This window comes from Carlito syrichta, unplaced genomic scaffold (assembly GCF_000164805.1).
Source record: "Carlito syrichta isolate Samal-C Ts95f unplaced genomic scaffold, Tarsius_syrichta-2.0.1 Scaffold314352, whole genome shotgun sequence".
In the NCBI taxonomy this organism is placed as follows: Eukaryota; Metazoa; Chordata; class Mammalia; order Primates; family Tarsiidae; genus Carlito; species Carlito syrichta.
The window spans coordinates 483,160-497,412 of record NW_007258448.1 but is presented as its reverse complement, the minus strand read 5'-3'; the positions used below and the strand labels follow the sequence as shown (position 1 = coordinate 497,412).

Here is a 14,253-nt window from a genome sequence, read left to right as displayed (position 1 = left end):
GTGGCCCCGAAAAAGGAGTAAATATTGTACCCCACATCTTTAAAATAAAGAAAAAACAAAAAAGAAAGTAGTAAGCTAATTCTCTATAAGGTTGATAAGTTATATATTACAGACATAGCCTGAAAAATACGCTGTAACCTTTTCCAAACGTATTTTGAGAATTAAAGTGTCTAAGCACGGACATATCTAAATGTTGAAATCTAACTGATGCAATTTTTAAAAACCTCAGAAAAGGTATTTCATAACCAAGGTATAAAATAGCTTTGCTATTTTAACATTTTTAATATAATGAAATATACTAATTCCAACTGTTTTCATTTTTGTTTACTTATTTTATTACAGTGTTTACCTGTACATAAGAGAAAGGGCACTTATTTCCACTTGTCCTACCCATTCCTGTATTGGAGAAAAAAAAAAGTTGGCACATAAGTGTCTCACACTTTTTACAATACACTTGATATCTCTTTATGTACCTTTATACAACATACCTCATGTGTTTTTAAAGCTCGTTATTATTAGAATTGTGACTATAATCAAAAACATTTATATAAAAACAGGCCATAATACATATAAAAGGCAGTCCAAATCTCTGTGCAAAAATCTATAGTAACAGGAAGAGGGTACAATGACAGTTCCTACTGGTGTGGCAAGACCACTAAGTGATATCTAAGTGGAGAACTTCTTGAAGGACAGAGCTTGGCACACAATATAAGTACAGATAATAAAACGTTGAACAGAAAATCAGGCAGTATCAAAAAAAGGGCAGAAAGTCTTTTGTCTTTGGGGTGAATGAAGACACAAAAGAGAGTCGTGTACTAGCTATTGTTTTGAAGGGAAATTCTACACTCCTTAAGGAAGACACTTAAACCCTTTCTGGAAGAAAAATGGCCAGTACATTTCAAAATTTTAAATGCCCATATACTCTTTTTTGAGACAGGTTCTTACTCTGTCACCCAGGCTGGGGTGCAGTGGCACAATCACTGCTCACCACAGCCTTGACCTCCTGAAACTCAAGTAATCCTTCCCTAGCTGCCTCCCAATTCCCGGGAGCTGAGACTACAGTCATGTGCCACCACACCTAGCTACCTTTTTTTTTTGTAGAGACAAACTCTCACTGTGTTGCCACCATCGTCTGGTCTCGAACTGCTGGGTTCAAGCAATTCTCCCACCTTGACCTCTCAGAATGCTGGGATTAAATTAGGTGTGAACCACTGTGCCCGGTTTCCATATACTCTTCGACCCAGCAATTCAACTTCTATAAATCTATCCTAAAGAAATATTTTTTATGTACACAGAGGTATAATCAATAAACAAATCTACTGCTGGTAAGTTATCTGTAACTGTGTTAAAAAGAAAAAGAAAAGCCCTAAGATTCCTAAGGAATAATAAAATAATTTATGGCTCATCCACCATACAGATCATGTAATCACTGAAAAGAATGAGGTATACTCATATGAAATTACTTGGAAAGATCACGCTCAAGACTATTTAAAAAAAAGGCCAGGCACAGTGGCTCAAGCCTGTAATCCCAGCACTTTGGGAGGCTGAGGCGAGTGGACTGCCTGAGCCTGAGGGTTCAAGACCAGCCAGGGCAACTTGGCGAGACCTTGTCTCTACAATAAATCAAAAAAATCAGCCGGACGTGGTAGCATGCACCTGTAGTTCCAGCTACCTGGAAGGCTGAGATAGAAGGATCGCCAGAGTCCAGCAGGTTGACACTGGGGTGGCTGTGGGCGTGCCACTGAACTCCAGCCTGGGCGACAGAGACTCCAACTAAAAAATAAATAAATAAATAAGTTGTAGTAAAATAACTTTATCTGTGTAAAACAAAAAGGTATACTTATTGGTTCGTATGTATCTGTGTGTGTATAAAAAGGGGATGGGGAGGATGCACTCTAAATTGGCAGCAGAGACAGGGAAGGCAAAATTAAGAAAAATAAAGTATTTTTACTCTTCAAACTGTAAACCTCTATATTTTAAAATCCTGTACCATAAGAATATATTCCTATAGTACTAGTGAAATTAGTAAAGATGTAATTCATCAAGAACCACTAAAAGCAATGAGTTGCCACTTCTTCCTTGTAAGAAAAATAAAGAAAAGGTTTTAGACAATGTTTTTATCTTAGGACGATCTTTTCATTTTAAAGCTCTTAAAAGTTGGTTCTGATTGTCAAAAAAAAAAATTAGAGCCGGGCTCGGTGGCTCAGCCTGTAATCCCGCACCTTTGGGAGGCTGAGGTGAGTGGATTGCCTGAGCCCGAGGGTTCGAGACCCGCCTGGGCAGCGAGACCTCATCTCTACAATAAATCAAAAAATCAGCCGGGCATGGTAGCACATGCCTGTAATTCCAGCTACTTGGAAGGCTGAGGCGGAAGGATCGCCAGAGCCCAGCAGGTCGAGGCTGCGGTGGCCGGAAGCGGCCACTGCACTCCAGTCTGGGCGACAGAGTGAGACTCCAACTCAAAAAAAAAAAAAAAAATTAGGTACTATGTATTTAAACAGACTTCTTAAAATAGGCCTTAGTCTAGCAATAATGATTCTCATAAACTGCTACAAATGACACCCCTCTGGTGTAGAGAAAATTCTCCGGTGACATGAGTTTATTTAGATCAAACACACAAGCTACATTTCTAATGTATGCAAAATATATCACTTTAAAAAATGGAAAATTCTATCAGTGTCAACAAAATGCTACATGAGAATAATGCACTTTCTGTAACTAATCTTCAGAATAAATTGTTGTAGTCTGGTTAGATAAAAAATAGATATCATGCCGGGCTTGGTGGCTTAACCTATAATCCCGCGCCTTTGGGAGGCTGAGGTGAGTAGATTGTTTGAGCCCGCGGGTTCGAGACCTGCCTGGGCAGGCGAGGCCTCATCTCTACAATAAATCAAAAAACCAGCCGGGCGTGGTAGTGCATGCCTGTAATTCCGGCTACTTGGAAGGCTGAGGCGGAAGGATCGCCAGAGCTCAGCAGGTCGAGGCTGCGTGGGCCAGGAGCGGCCACTGCACTCCAGTCTGGGCGACAGAGTGAGGCTCCAGCTCAAAAAAAAAAAAAAATCATAAAATATCTTTTCTAGGTAGTGTTAGTTTAAAATTTTTTTTTCTTAAATTTTTAAATTGATGTTCTACTACCATTGTCTTCTACCTTAAGGTTATAATTTTATTTACTCAGCACTTTTCACGTTTGATATATATCTTTCTTGTGGGTGAGAGAAAATAATATCCTCAAAATATGTTTTAACAAGTAAGCCATACTATATCAAAATTATATAATAATATATTTTTAAATAGTCATCAACACTAAGTTTTTGCTCTTCAAAAGATACTGTTAAGAAAGTGAAAAGCTAAAATACCAACTGGAAAAATGTATTTGCATAATAGATACCCAATACAAGACTTATAACCAGTACAAAGAACCCATAAAATCCAGTAAGACCAACAGCAATAAAAAATGGGCAAAAATTCGTGACAGACATTACATCAACAAAATTAACTGGATGGCAAATGAGCACATAAAAAGACACTCACTATCATTAGAGAAAGGCAAGTTAAAATCACAAGAAGGGTTGGTAAAGAAGTGGTGCAAGTAAAATTTTCATATATTGCTAATGAGAAAGCAAAATGGTACAGCCACTTTGGAAAACAGTTTGGCAGGTTTGTCATTAAGTGAAACATATATTTACCGCATGACCCAGCAATTCCACTCTCTGGTCATAATCCAAGAGGAAAGAAAACATTTGCCCACACAAAGATTTATAATAACCTGTTCATAGCTTCTTCATTTTTAACAGCTCAAAGCTGGAAAAAAGACCTATGTATCAATCATCTGGTGAATGGTTACGCAAATTGTGATAGACACATACACATAAAGGGACCACCTGGCAATCAAAAGGATAAAACTACTGATAAACAAATGGATGAATTTTAAAGTGTTTCCAATATGCTAAGTAAAAGAAGTCAAACACATAAGGCTACAAACTGTAACATTCCATTTACAAGCATCTAGAAAAGGTAAACCTTAGAAAGCAAATCAGTGTTGCCCTGAGCCAGAAGATGGAGATTAAATGCAAAAGGGCATGAGGAAATTGTGAAGTGATGGAAATGTCCTATATGATGTTTGTGGTAGTGTTTACGCTCATGGATACATTTGCCAAATCTCATCAAACTGTACATTTAAAATTGATAATTGATGAATTTTATTGTATTTCACCTCAACAAAGCTGACAAAAATATATTCTTCAAGTCTGGGGAATTTTCCCATTAAAATGCTCTGTTATTATCTTAAGAGGATAAGGATGTTTCTCTAAGAACTAGAGGAAGCAAGTGAGTTTATCCATCAACTAACCACCAATTGAGTTTGTTTTGATTTTATATACTCCTTATATAAGGGAGGCAAAAAACAGAGTAACAATGAAGATTTATAAGTGTTGCTAATAATGAAGAAGGAACAACTGTTCAGAAGGCACCTAAAACATCTGGAGAAGAGGTCTGACAGACTGGAGAGAGGTATTGTAAGAGTAAGTCTTGTTTGTCAGAAAGAAACCTGGTCAACGGCACCATGAGGATGCACAGACAACCTGTCCCATGTGTTCAAAACCACACCAACTTCAGCACCAGCCTTTCAGATCCCAAATCAAGTTGGTCTCAGTTCAGTTCACAATGCCCCATTTCCCCAGTCTCCTCTCCACTCCTCTCCTGGCTCAGACCCTCATAGCCCAGTAGCCTGAACTGCTGCAGAGGTTACTGTAAAATAGCACTGCAGAGTTTTTCTGATACAAAGTAATAAATGACGTTTGTCATTTCTTATATTTTCTGTAAAGGAAGTAAAAAAACAAATCACCTATAATATCTGGCACCTGGCGAGAACAACTGTTAATATTTGATGTTCATCTTTCCTATCTGTCATACATAATGCAATGTGGACTTACTCATTCACACACAAACTGATCATCAGTTAGGCACCCCAAATTGAAAGGTAACTATGGAGATTCCAAAGCAATGAAAATACGGGATGCTTGCCTTCAAAGAGGCTTATAAACTAAGAGATAAATATGTAAACTTTAGGAAAATGAATTTGTGATCATAGTATACTGGTAAAACTCAACTTTGAAAATACATAAAACTAGAGTCAGGTAGGCTCAGAGAAAAAGCTATTTGTCTCCAAAACTGAAATAACACTGTTCTTATTTCTTTTTACACTTAATATGATGTATACATTTTTCCATATGTTAAACAATTTTAAAATGGGTTTTCCTGCCTCTGGTCTCATCCCACCTCAAACTATCGTTACACAATATTCTTTCACCTATCCATTCAGTCAACAAAATGGCAGGTATAACTCAACTCTGCGGCACAGCAGTGAACAAAACAGACAGAATTCTGTTCATGGAGCTTAATTCTAGTAGAAACCAGAAAAAAACATATACGGTATATCACATGGCATAAGTGCAGTGGCTCACACTGGTAATCCCAGCCACTTTGGGAGGCAGAGACAAATGGAGTGCCTGAGTTCAAGGGTTCGAGACCAGCCTGGGCAACTTGGCAAGACCTCTACTCTACAATATATCAGAAAATTTGCCAGGCATGGTGGCGCATGACTGTGGTTCCACCTACTTGGAAGGTCGAAGTGGAAGGATCGCTTAAGCCCAGCAGGTGGAGGCTGCGATGGCCATGAGCGTGCCACTACATTCCAGCCTGAGCAACAGAGTGAGACTCCAACTCAAAAATAAAAAATATTTTTTTTAAAAAATGGCATAAGCACTACAAAGAAAAATAAAGCAGAGAAGAGAGATAGGGAATATGTTGGGGGCTTAGAGTTATAAATTTAGATGTGGTAATCACTACTCTCACTGCCCACATCAAAAACCTTTCATGGGTTCCCAATGCCAAATACCCAGGCCCAGAGACCGCGATTCAGGTCTAAAATAGGGGCAAAGGAAACTGCATTTTTCTTTATCATGTGGTTTTAATACACATAACCAGCATGTCAATTTTGAGAAACGCTAGCCCAAAGCATAAGCTCCAGCTACTGAGCACTGCACTGAAGGCTTCTTTCTCACCCTCATGCTCCATGCTCTACACAAACTGAACTGTTTTCTGAATCTGCCTTGCTCAATTTACACTGCCTGGAACGCCCTTCAGCCTAGGCATTTCCTATTTAGCATCTATTCCGACTTCAAACTGAACTCAAGCTCCTAATTTTTCCATCCAGCTGGAAATAAAACTTAAATGCCTACAGCATCATAACGATACCTCTTGTGACACATATACTTTTCTAATTCATATTTGGCATTCTTTCCTATAATGGGGAAACCCTTCGGTTATTTCCTTTATCTCTGCATCCCCAGGGTGACTAGCAATTCTTAGCCCATAACAAGCACTCAAATTAGTGTTAGGGAACCAAATGGATACACCAATCAGTGATCAAACACCCTTGTTCCCACAGTAGACTCCCTTCACTCCCTAACTCTTCCTAGCTTGTTCCTTTGCCAATGTTATTATTAACTTAATGGTAGATGAAATCTTAACATTCTAAATGGCATTCCAAAATATTTGGATTTTTACAGTGAGAACATTAGTTTTGTAAGCAGAAGAAGCCTTTTAACAGCATGAGTGAGAAAGTGTGGCAGCAGGAGTTGGTGGGGAAGTGCTGTCCTCTTCCTCATGCCTTCCTCTTTCACAGGCTGATCATGGGAAGGTGATCCTGCATAAAAGAACTCTGCCTTCTCAGCTACCTAGGAAGAAAGCAACTTTGCCTCGTCCAAGTCTCTTACACACACCAACGCAGCATTCTGAAAATCATCACCAGTGTTATTTCAGATCTTTTGTGCTACATTCACATGCCATTAAGACAAAGACAAAGATAGCACAACTCTGCCTTAGTGAAGCAACCCCTAGTATACAGCTCCACTGTCTTCCAATTAAATGCGGCATAAAATGTACACCTAAGACATCTGCAGAAAATGTTTACAGGAAAATAGGATATACTGTCACTGTAATCCCTCTATACTCTGTGATATTAATCTTTCATTATAATGAATTTTAAATACATTACTTGCTACAGAAAAACATAAATATAAAAGAAAATTATTGCATACCTGTGGATTTTCCAAACGCTTTAAATACTCTTCAAATGACCCTTCTATAAACTGCAAAAAATAAAGTCTATTAAAATGTATCTAAGAAATGTGTCAAAACAGCAGTTAACTATTTCACTGTGTGAATAATGTTCGCTTTGAATTATTGAGTTTGTACACAAAGCTAGGCTATACATCAGTATTACTGAAATATATATATAATCTAATTATGAAAACACCAGCAATCATTAGTAAAGACCGTAAACCCACAAAGAATTTAAAGAAGAAAATGTCAGGAAAGGTTTCTTTGAAGAGTGACTCAAGGCTGGATGGACACAGGCAGTGGATATTTCAGAGTGGGTCAATGTGGCATGAGGAAGGAGGGAAGAACACTGTGTTGGTTAGACAGCAGCTACAGGTCAACTTGGTGGGGAGCTAAGCAGGACAAGAACCCAAACAAGGACCTGCTTATAGAGGGTCATGAGCCCAAGGAGGACTTTCAAACTAGATGGGAAAGGCAATTATAGGTCACTGCAGGTGACAGTCTGAACTGAGAAACGGCATGATGAAAGCAGTGCTTTAATTTGGTAGTGGCCAGTATGTAGAAGAGAATAAAACTGACATAATAGCTAAGAAATAGTATGGCCTAATAAGACATATGAGTTTCACTGTCTCTCAGGTCAGGTGTATAAAAAGAGAGTTAAGAACTAATAATGCTAAAGATATTTTGAAACATCAAGATTTTTCTAATGCCACTTGCTTCACTATTATTTTGATATTAAAAAATTGAGTTTACACAAGTTGTCTGATAACCCAAACTTTTTTGTTTCTCTCATAGCAATTACACTAAATTGAGAGAGCTCTAAAAGACATTGATCAGAACAATCAAATCCAATTTTATTTAAATTACAGTCCCAGGTAATTTAGCAAAGTAATATACTTTAAAACATTAAAGTACATTCACTAGTCTATAAAAGTCTTTTAAAGTATCCATGGATTTCTTTTTCAGATTAAGATTCTTTTATAGATTGTGTAGTGTCAAATTTTTTATAAGTGTCTTAAGTTTCAAAATATATTTATAAGAGACATTTATTTTAAACATTCCACCAATCAGAAGCTACTGTTCTGTGTTAAATGATTACTTACAGATTCTTTAAAAAGTACCCACAAAACCATTTAAAGTTTGAAGAAATCTAAGCAGAATTCGAACACAAGCCTGCATCCTATCTGAGAGACTCCTTTCTAAGCAGAAAGCATCTATCTAGGCCACAGATGAACAGTCAGTATTAAAGCATTATTCTTCCCATACCATCCCTTTCTAATCCTGGCCAACAGAAACTGCTAGAAGGTTTTTATTATAAAGAAAAGTCAAACATTTTCCCCTGGAACTTTCAGCCTCTGATCATACCTCATAAGATTATACAGACTAAATAAATATATGCAAACCACTGAAAACAATGCCTGGCACACAGTAAATGCTCAACCAATGTTAGCAATGTCTATTATTATCAGCAATGTCCATTATTATCAGTACATAATTATGCTCTGAGGCCAAAAATAGTCATCAATTCACATGTAATTTCTTAAAATATTTAAAGACCACTCCACTCCTCTTCCTTCCTTATCTAGTACTTTCTTACCTAGCCTCTCTCTATTTTTTTTTAATAAGACAAGGTTCGAAACCTATCAAAGAGGTAACTCTTCATCCAGGAATACATTTACTGTTCATCCTCAGCCATGGTGGCCAGAAAAATGTTATGGGCAATAATATTTTGCTTGAATACAGGAAACAACAATCCAAGAGCACATTCAATCTAAGAACTCTTTAACTTGTTAAGTTTTAGAATTTAATTATCTGCAGTGTGTCAATACTCTCTACCAGTCAATAAGCGAAAATATGATTGAAAGTTGTCAGGTTACATAACTCTAGGTCATAAAACCAATAACTAAAAAATCCTATAAGGTTTTGAGTATAATATGAAAATAGGTCATGGTGGTATCCTATTTCATAGCCTACTATCTACTACTATGAAAATTATATTAAGTTGTTAGACAACAACTTATTAACTATTAGATAATCACCACTTACATAATTATAGTGTTCTGATATGTGATTTCACAATGAACTCTGAAAATTAATCCATAAATGCCTTTTGATAAAATTAAGGGGCTCAGCACTACTTATGCTCAGTATATTTTTTATACTGAAAGTGCTAATCTTTTTTAATTCACAAGGAGTTACCAATTACAAAAACTGCTATTAACCACAATGCCCAATTCCCTGACCATGTCAAACAAAGGTCCAGATCATCCTTCCATCCCTTACAGCCTATAGTCTAAGTCCAGTGTCTAAGCATTCTAAACACTTAGATAGCATTTAGCTTTCTAAATGTCTGAATAAAAGAATAACACAAGGCCGGGTTGGTGATTCAGTCTGTAATCCCAGCACTTTGGGAGGCCGAGGCGAGTGGATTGCCTGAGCTGGAGGGTTCGAGACCAGTCTGGGCTACTTGGTGAGACCTCGTCTCTACAATAAATAAAAAATTAGCCAGGTGTGGTAGCATGCGCCTGTAGTTCCAGCTATTTGGAAGGCTGAGGCGGAAGTATTGCCAGAGCCCAGTAGGTTGACGTTGGGGTGGCGTGCGTGAGCCACAGCACTCCAGCCTGGGTGACAGAGTGAGACTCCAACTCAAAAAAAAAAAAAAGCCTAGAAAATAACATAACTGAATATAATTCGATTTAAGTTAAATACTGTTCTTGTTTATAAGTGTTATTTTCATAACCTGCATTAAGATCCAACCTGTGAAATTTCTACCAGAGCACTTTCTAAAGGTCAAAAATGTAAATGCAAATCAAGACACCATTACATGTCTGAAATTATATATTACCGCTTCAAATTTCTCTCTGTTCTCTCGAAGATAGTGAATACAGGCCATTCTGACTTCAACATGGCGAGACTGAGAGTGCAATACCTAAAAAGAAAAAGCAGTACACCATCAAGTATTTTGTTAAAAGTTGATTTATATTACAACTCAGTACCTTCTTTCCACCCAAAATATGAGTGTGAAATCAATAGATAAGTTTTCCTCCATTTCCCTTTCTATAATTTCAAGACCTTTACTCATTCTCACTGTATTATCTAAGCACAGTGATGACATGACAAAAACAGTAACACTTCTTAAGCTAGATGTCATTTTATAAAGAACTTATTTGAATTTCTTCTTTAGGTCACTAAAATAACTCCTTTGAGGACATCTTTGTAAACTTAAGATACTTTCTTCTCTGTGCAGCCCTCCAAAATAACTACAAGATAAAAAATTTCTTCTTCCCAATAAATTCAAACATCCTTAGTGGCTTTTTGTAAAAATTTAAGTCCACCATGGCTTCACAAAAATTAAGGCACTCATTTTTAAATACCTGGTTATCAAGTTTACAAGACTAGAAAGAATATTCAAGTGGGCAGCACATATGATACAAAATGTTGTGTTGTCATTCCAAAAGGCTTCCAGTTTGTTCTTATGCCCCAAATCGTAAGGCACCAACCTACCAAGTGTGATTCAGGTCCTCTCACTTTGTAGCCTCTATGTTCTTCTACTAAACAACCAGTTCAACAAAACATAACTTACTGACACTTGGTCTTTTACCAAAATTCTAAAGCTCTGAATTGAAACAAACTCATATTTCTTATCAAATGCTTAGAAACCATTTAGCTAGCCCCTAATTTTCACCATGCTTAAAGGGGAGATTAGCAGGTAACTCAAATGAAGGTATTCGTTGTACCCTAAAGGGTCAAGGTTCTAAATTAAAAGTGACACACTTGAAATAACATGTCTCAAACTACTATGAAGGACTCTTGAGAATTTATATTAATAGAAAGTAGCTTTAAAAGTTACAGATCCAGGTCAGGTGTGGTGGCTCATGCCTGTAATTCCAGCACTTTGGGAGGCCGAGGTGGGAGAATCGCTTGAGCCCAGGACTTCGAAACTAGCCTGGGCAATATGATGAGACCTCAACTCCTCAAAAAAAAATTAGCTAGGCATGATGGTGTGCACCTACAGTCCTAGCTCTAGGAGTCAGGAGGATTATTTGAGCCCAGGAGTTCGAGGTTGCAGTGAGCCATGATTGTGCCACTGCACAGTGAGACCCTGACTCAAAAAAAAAGGTGTTAAAGATCCAGTTGAGTGATTCTCCCTGTATGTTCAGGGTGAGTGAAAATTCAGGAAACGGGAGGCTCCAGCTGCACATTTTACAGTTCTCTTGGATAACAGCCAAAGCTCATTTTTACCCACAGAATCACAGGCACAATTGCCTGGATGGCTATTACAGAGAGATACACCAAAGATGCACCTGTTGAGATTAGCAATGAGTTTGTTTTCAGTATAATAGCCGGTTTTCAGCTTAACTGAGTGTACCTTCATTGCTGTCCTGTGACACTATTAAGAAGTACCCTCATATATTCTAAGCTTTCATGACCAGGACTGTCTACATGTAGGATAACCATCATCGTTTTTTTCTTGCCAATGCAACAAATGAAATTTAGCAACACTTCTTTCACAGGAGCTATGTTAGAAACTATTATGAATCAAGGTATTATTAGTATGAATAAATCAGTGTCATCTGATACGGCTTTCCTGCCATTAGCAAAGAGCTAATCTTAAAGCCATTTACCTCGTAACAGGTGGCAGACAAGTTAGTAAAGCTTATTTTCCATCAAAAACAATAGTGGGCATATCTATTGGGCTTTCTCGTCTTTTAATAAAGATTTTAGTACATGAAATCAACCTAAAGCTGTTTCAGAAGCAAAATTCTCAGCAACTTTCATAAAGTGGGGGATACTGATAATTTACAAAGCCAATCACTGCAAGAGAAGCAAGGTTAAATGGTAATTTTAAAAAATAAATTACTGTGCAAGTTTAAGGACATTCTGGAAGAATTCAAATGATATAATAAATATCTATCTTTGCAAATTATTATATACATGAAAATAAACTAGAATTAGACGGCTTTCTCATCTTTACTTGGGATAAGGTAGTGATAAACACTGGGAAAGGCTGAGACACACTGTTTTAGCAAGTCCTCTAAGAGTGTCCTATTTTTAGCTCCCTGGCTCTGGAGCTGATTCAGGTCAGGTCTCCTGCAGGCCCAAATCCACAAGTGTAAAAAGGAAATGGCCTATCTAAATCAGATAATTTGGAGGGAAAGACTTAATTCCTAACTCAAGTCTCCGCCTCCTCTTTAAAGACAGCCACTTGGGTTACTTACTCTGACTTTCTTAGAAATTATGAATATTTATCATGATTTTATAGGATAAATCGTTTAAAAAAAATTCTTGGTACACATTTTAAAACACAGCTTGAGGTTGGTGATCCTTCCTTCCCCCACCCCACACACACACACTTTGCCTTTGGCCATGCTGGCTACACTCTTAGTCCATGTCTGTTGAATAACTGAGCTTTCCTCAAAGTTCATGGTCTTGAGCAAAGCTCAGCATACTAAAACTCAGCAGAGCCACATAACTGGAGAGGGTAGTGCCTTATGCCTAACCTAAGTCCCATTACAGCAAGAAACAATAAAATGTGTTATCTGATGTTAACAAGGAGTTCTCAGAGCAACTAGCTCTGGCCTTCTTTCTACTTAAAAATAGAGATCCCACTACAATAATAGGCTCCTGCATAATCAAGTTTGCCAAATATCTCTGACATGCAATGCTGAAATCAGACACACCTTTCTGCTTCATGTAAATGAGGACTCAGATAACTCAAATCCAAATAAGTTCCAAGCTTCCCTTACACTATTAGAATGTCTACCTCCTTGCCTATCAAACTCTTGCTAGAGCTAAAAGTATATAATAAACATGGGCTGGATCCACTTCCATCTCTTCTGCTTCTGGAGGTGCTGAGGAGTCCAAGGAGGCTGGCTGAGAGAGAGGAAGCAGGACAGATGGAGATTCAGAAAATTCATAAATGGGGCAGATTGTTTACCTACTAATGGTAAGGTCTGGGGGTGGGTCGGTGTGAACATACCCCATAGTAACATTAAAACATCCCAAACTTCTGAAAAGGAGAGAAGTCTAATGAACTGAAAAAGACGGAGCCTGGTTTAGGAAGAAATATTTCAGTGAAAATGTCTGCAACACAATGCAGAGGTTCCTACCACTTAGATCAATTGCTTGTTTAAAAAAAAGAAAAAAAAAAACACTTTATGCTACTTTGGGAAATAAATGGTTGGCCTTTTGATGTTTAAAAATATGAGAATAGGCTGGTCTCCACATGTTAAGTCAAACATTAACTACCGAATAGAAATTTTTAAAGTTATTTTGCATTAAAAAAAAACCTGTAGGAAAGAAGATCAGACAAATCTTTAAAACCCCACAGCAGGGTGGGGTGGGTGTGGACAGGAGATCTTAAGCCAAAGGAAAGCACGCAGGAAAGGTATGAAATACACATCAGGACAGTAACAGGAAACTTTTCTCCAGCTTGTTCGGCAGCTATTTTTCAATACAGGATGGATTTCGGTGACTGCACACCTACAACACAGTGTTATATAACATGAAATAAGCTATCTCTTAAAAAAAAAAATCCGAAGTATGTTCCTAAGCAGCTGTATTAGAAAGTGGTTTTGACCCACTAACAAGGAAGAAATCCGCTCAAGGAGGCCTAGAGAGCCTCCAGCTACACCCTTCCTGCCACCGACAGCAGACAGACTTTTTTTTAAAAAGTAAATCCTCTTTGGTGCACCTACACTGCCTGGCAGAGCACGAACGACAATTCCCTCGCCCGACCCCACTGGCGCAAGAGGCTGTTTTCCCCAGACGGCACAGTCTGCCCTCTGGATTCCGGTGACACCGCGGGCTAGACCACCCCGCCCTCCAAAGTCCGGCGGCAGAGCAAGAGCCTTCCCCGAGTCAGGTGGGATCCGCCGCCGCCGCCTCCAGCCAACGTTTGCTTCACGGGGGTGAACGCGGCGCTCGTCAAAGAAAGGGAAGTGGGTGCGGAACGCAGCCGAAAAACCTCCCGTCGCCGGGTCCCCAGCGACAAATGACCTGTGCGAGCTCCGCGCAGGCCTCGCGGGGCGTCCCCGACCGGCCACCTCTTCCCCGGGAGCGGCGACGCCCAGCACCGGCGGGCCGGGGAGTTTCGATTTACACCTTCCAGACCCAAAGCGGCGCGGCCCC

The 14,253-nt window shown here is 38.6% G+C and overlaps 1 protein-coding gene across 1 annotated transcript in view; it reads right to left on the bottom strand.

Moving 5' to 3' along the window:
• Positions 1-13,114, bottom strand: part of OTUD4 (OTU deubiquitinase 4) — a 44,941-nt gene extending 31,827 nt beyond the window's left edge. The window contains exons 1-4 of the mRNA XM_008071515.2: positions 13,061-13,114; positions 9,968-10,051; positions 7,101-7,151; positions 350-396 (exon numbers count right to left, since the gene is read on the bottom strand). Coding sequence (XP_008069706.1) covers positions 350-396; positions 7,101-7,151; positions 9,968-10,015 — 146 coding nt within the window. The 5' untranslated portion in view covers positions 10,016-10,051; positions 13,061-13,114. The remainder of the gene's footprint in view (positions 1-349; positions 397-7,100; positions 7,152-9,967; positions 10,052-13,060) is intronic.
• Positions 13,115-14,253: the final 1,139 nt, after the last annotated feature.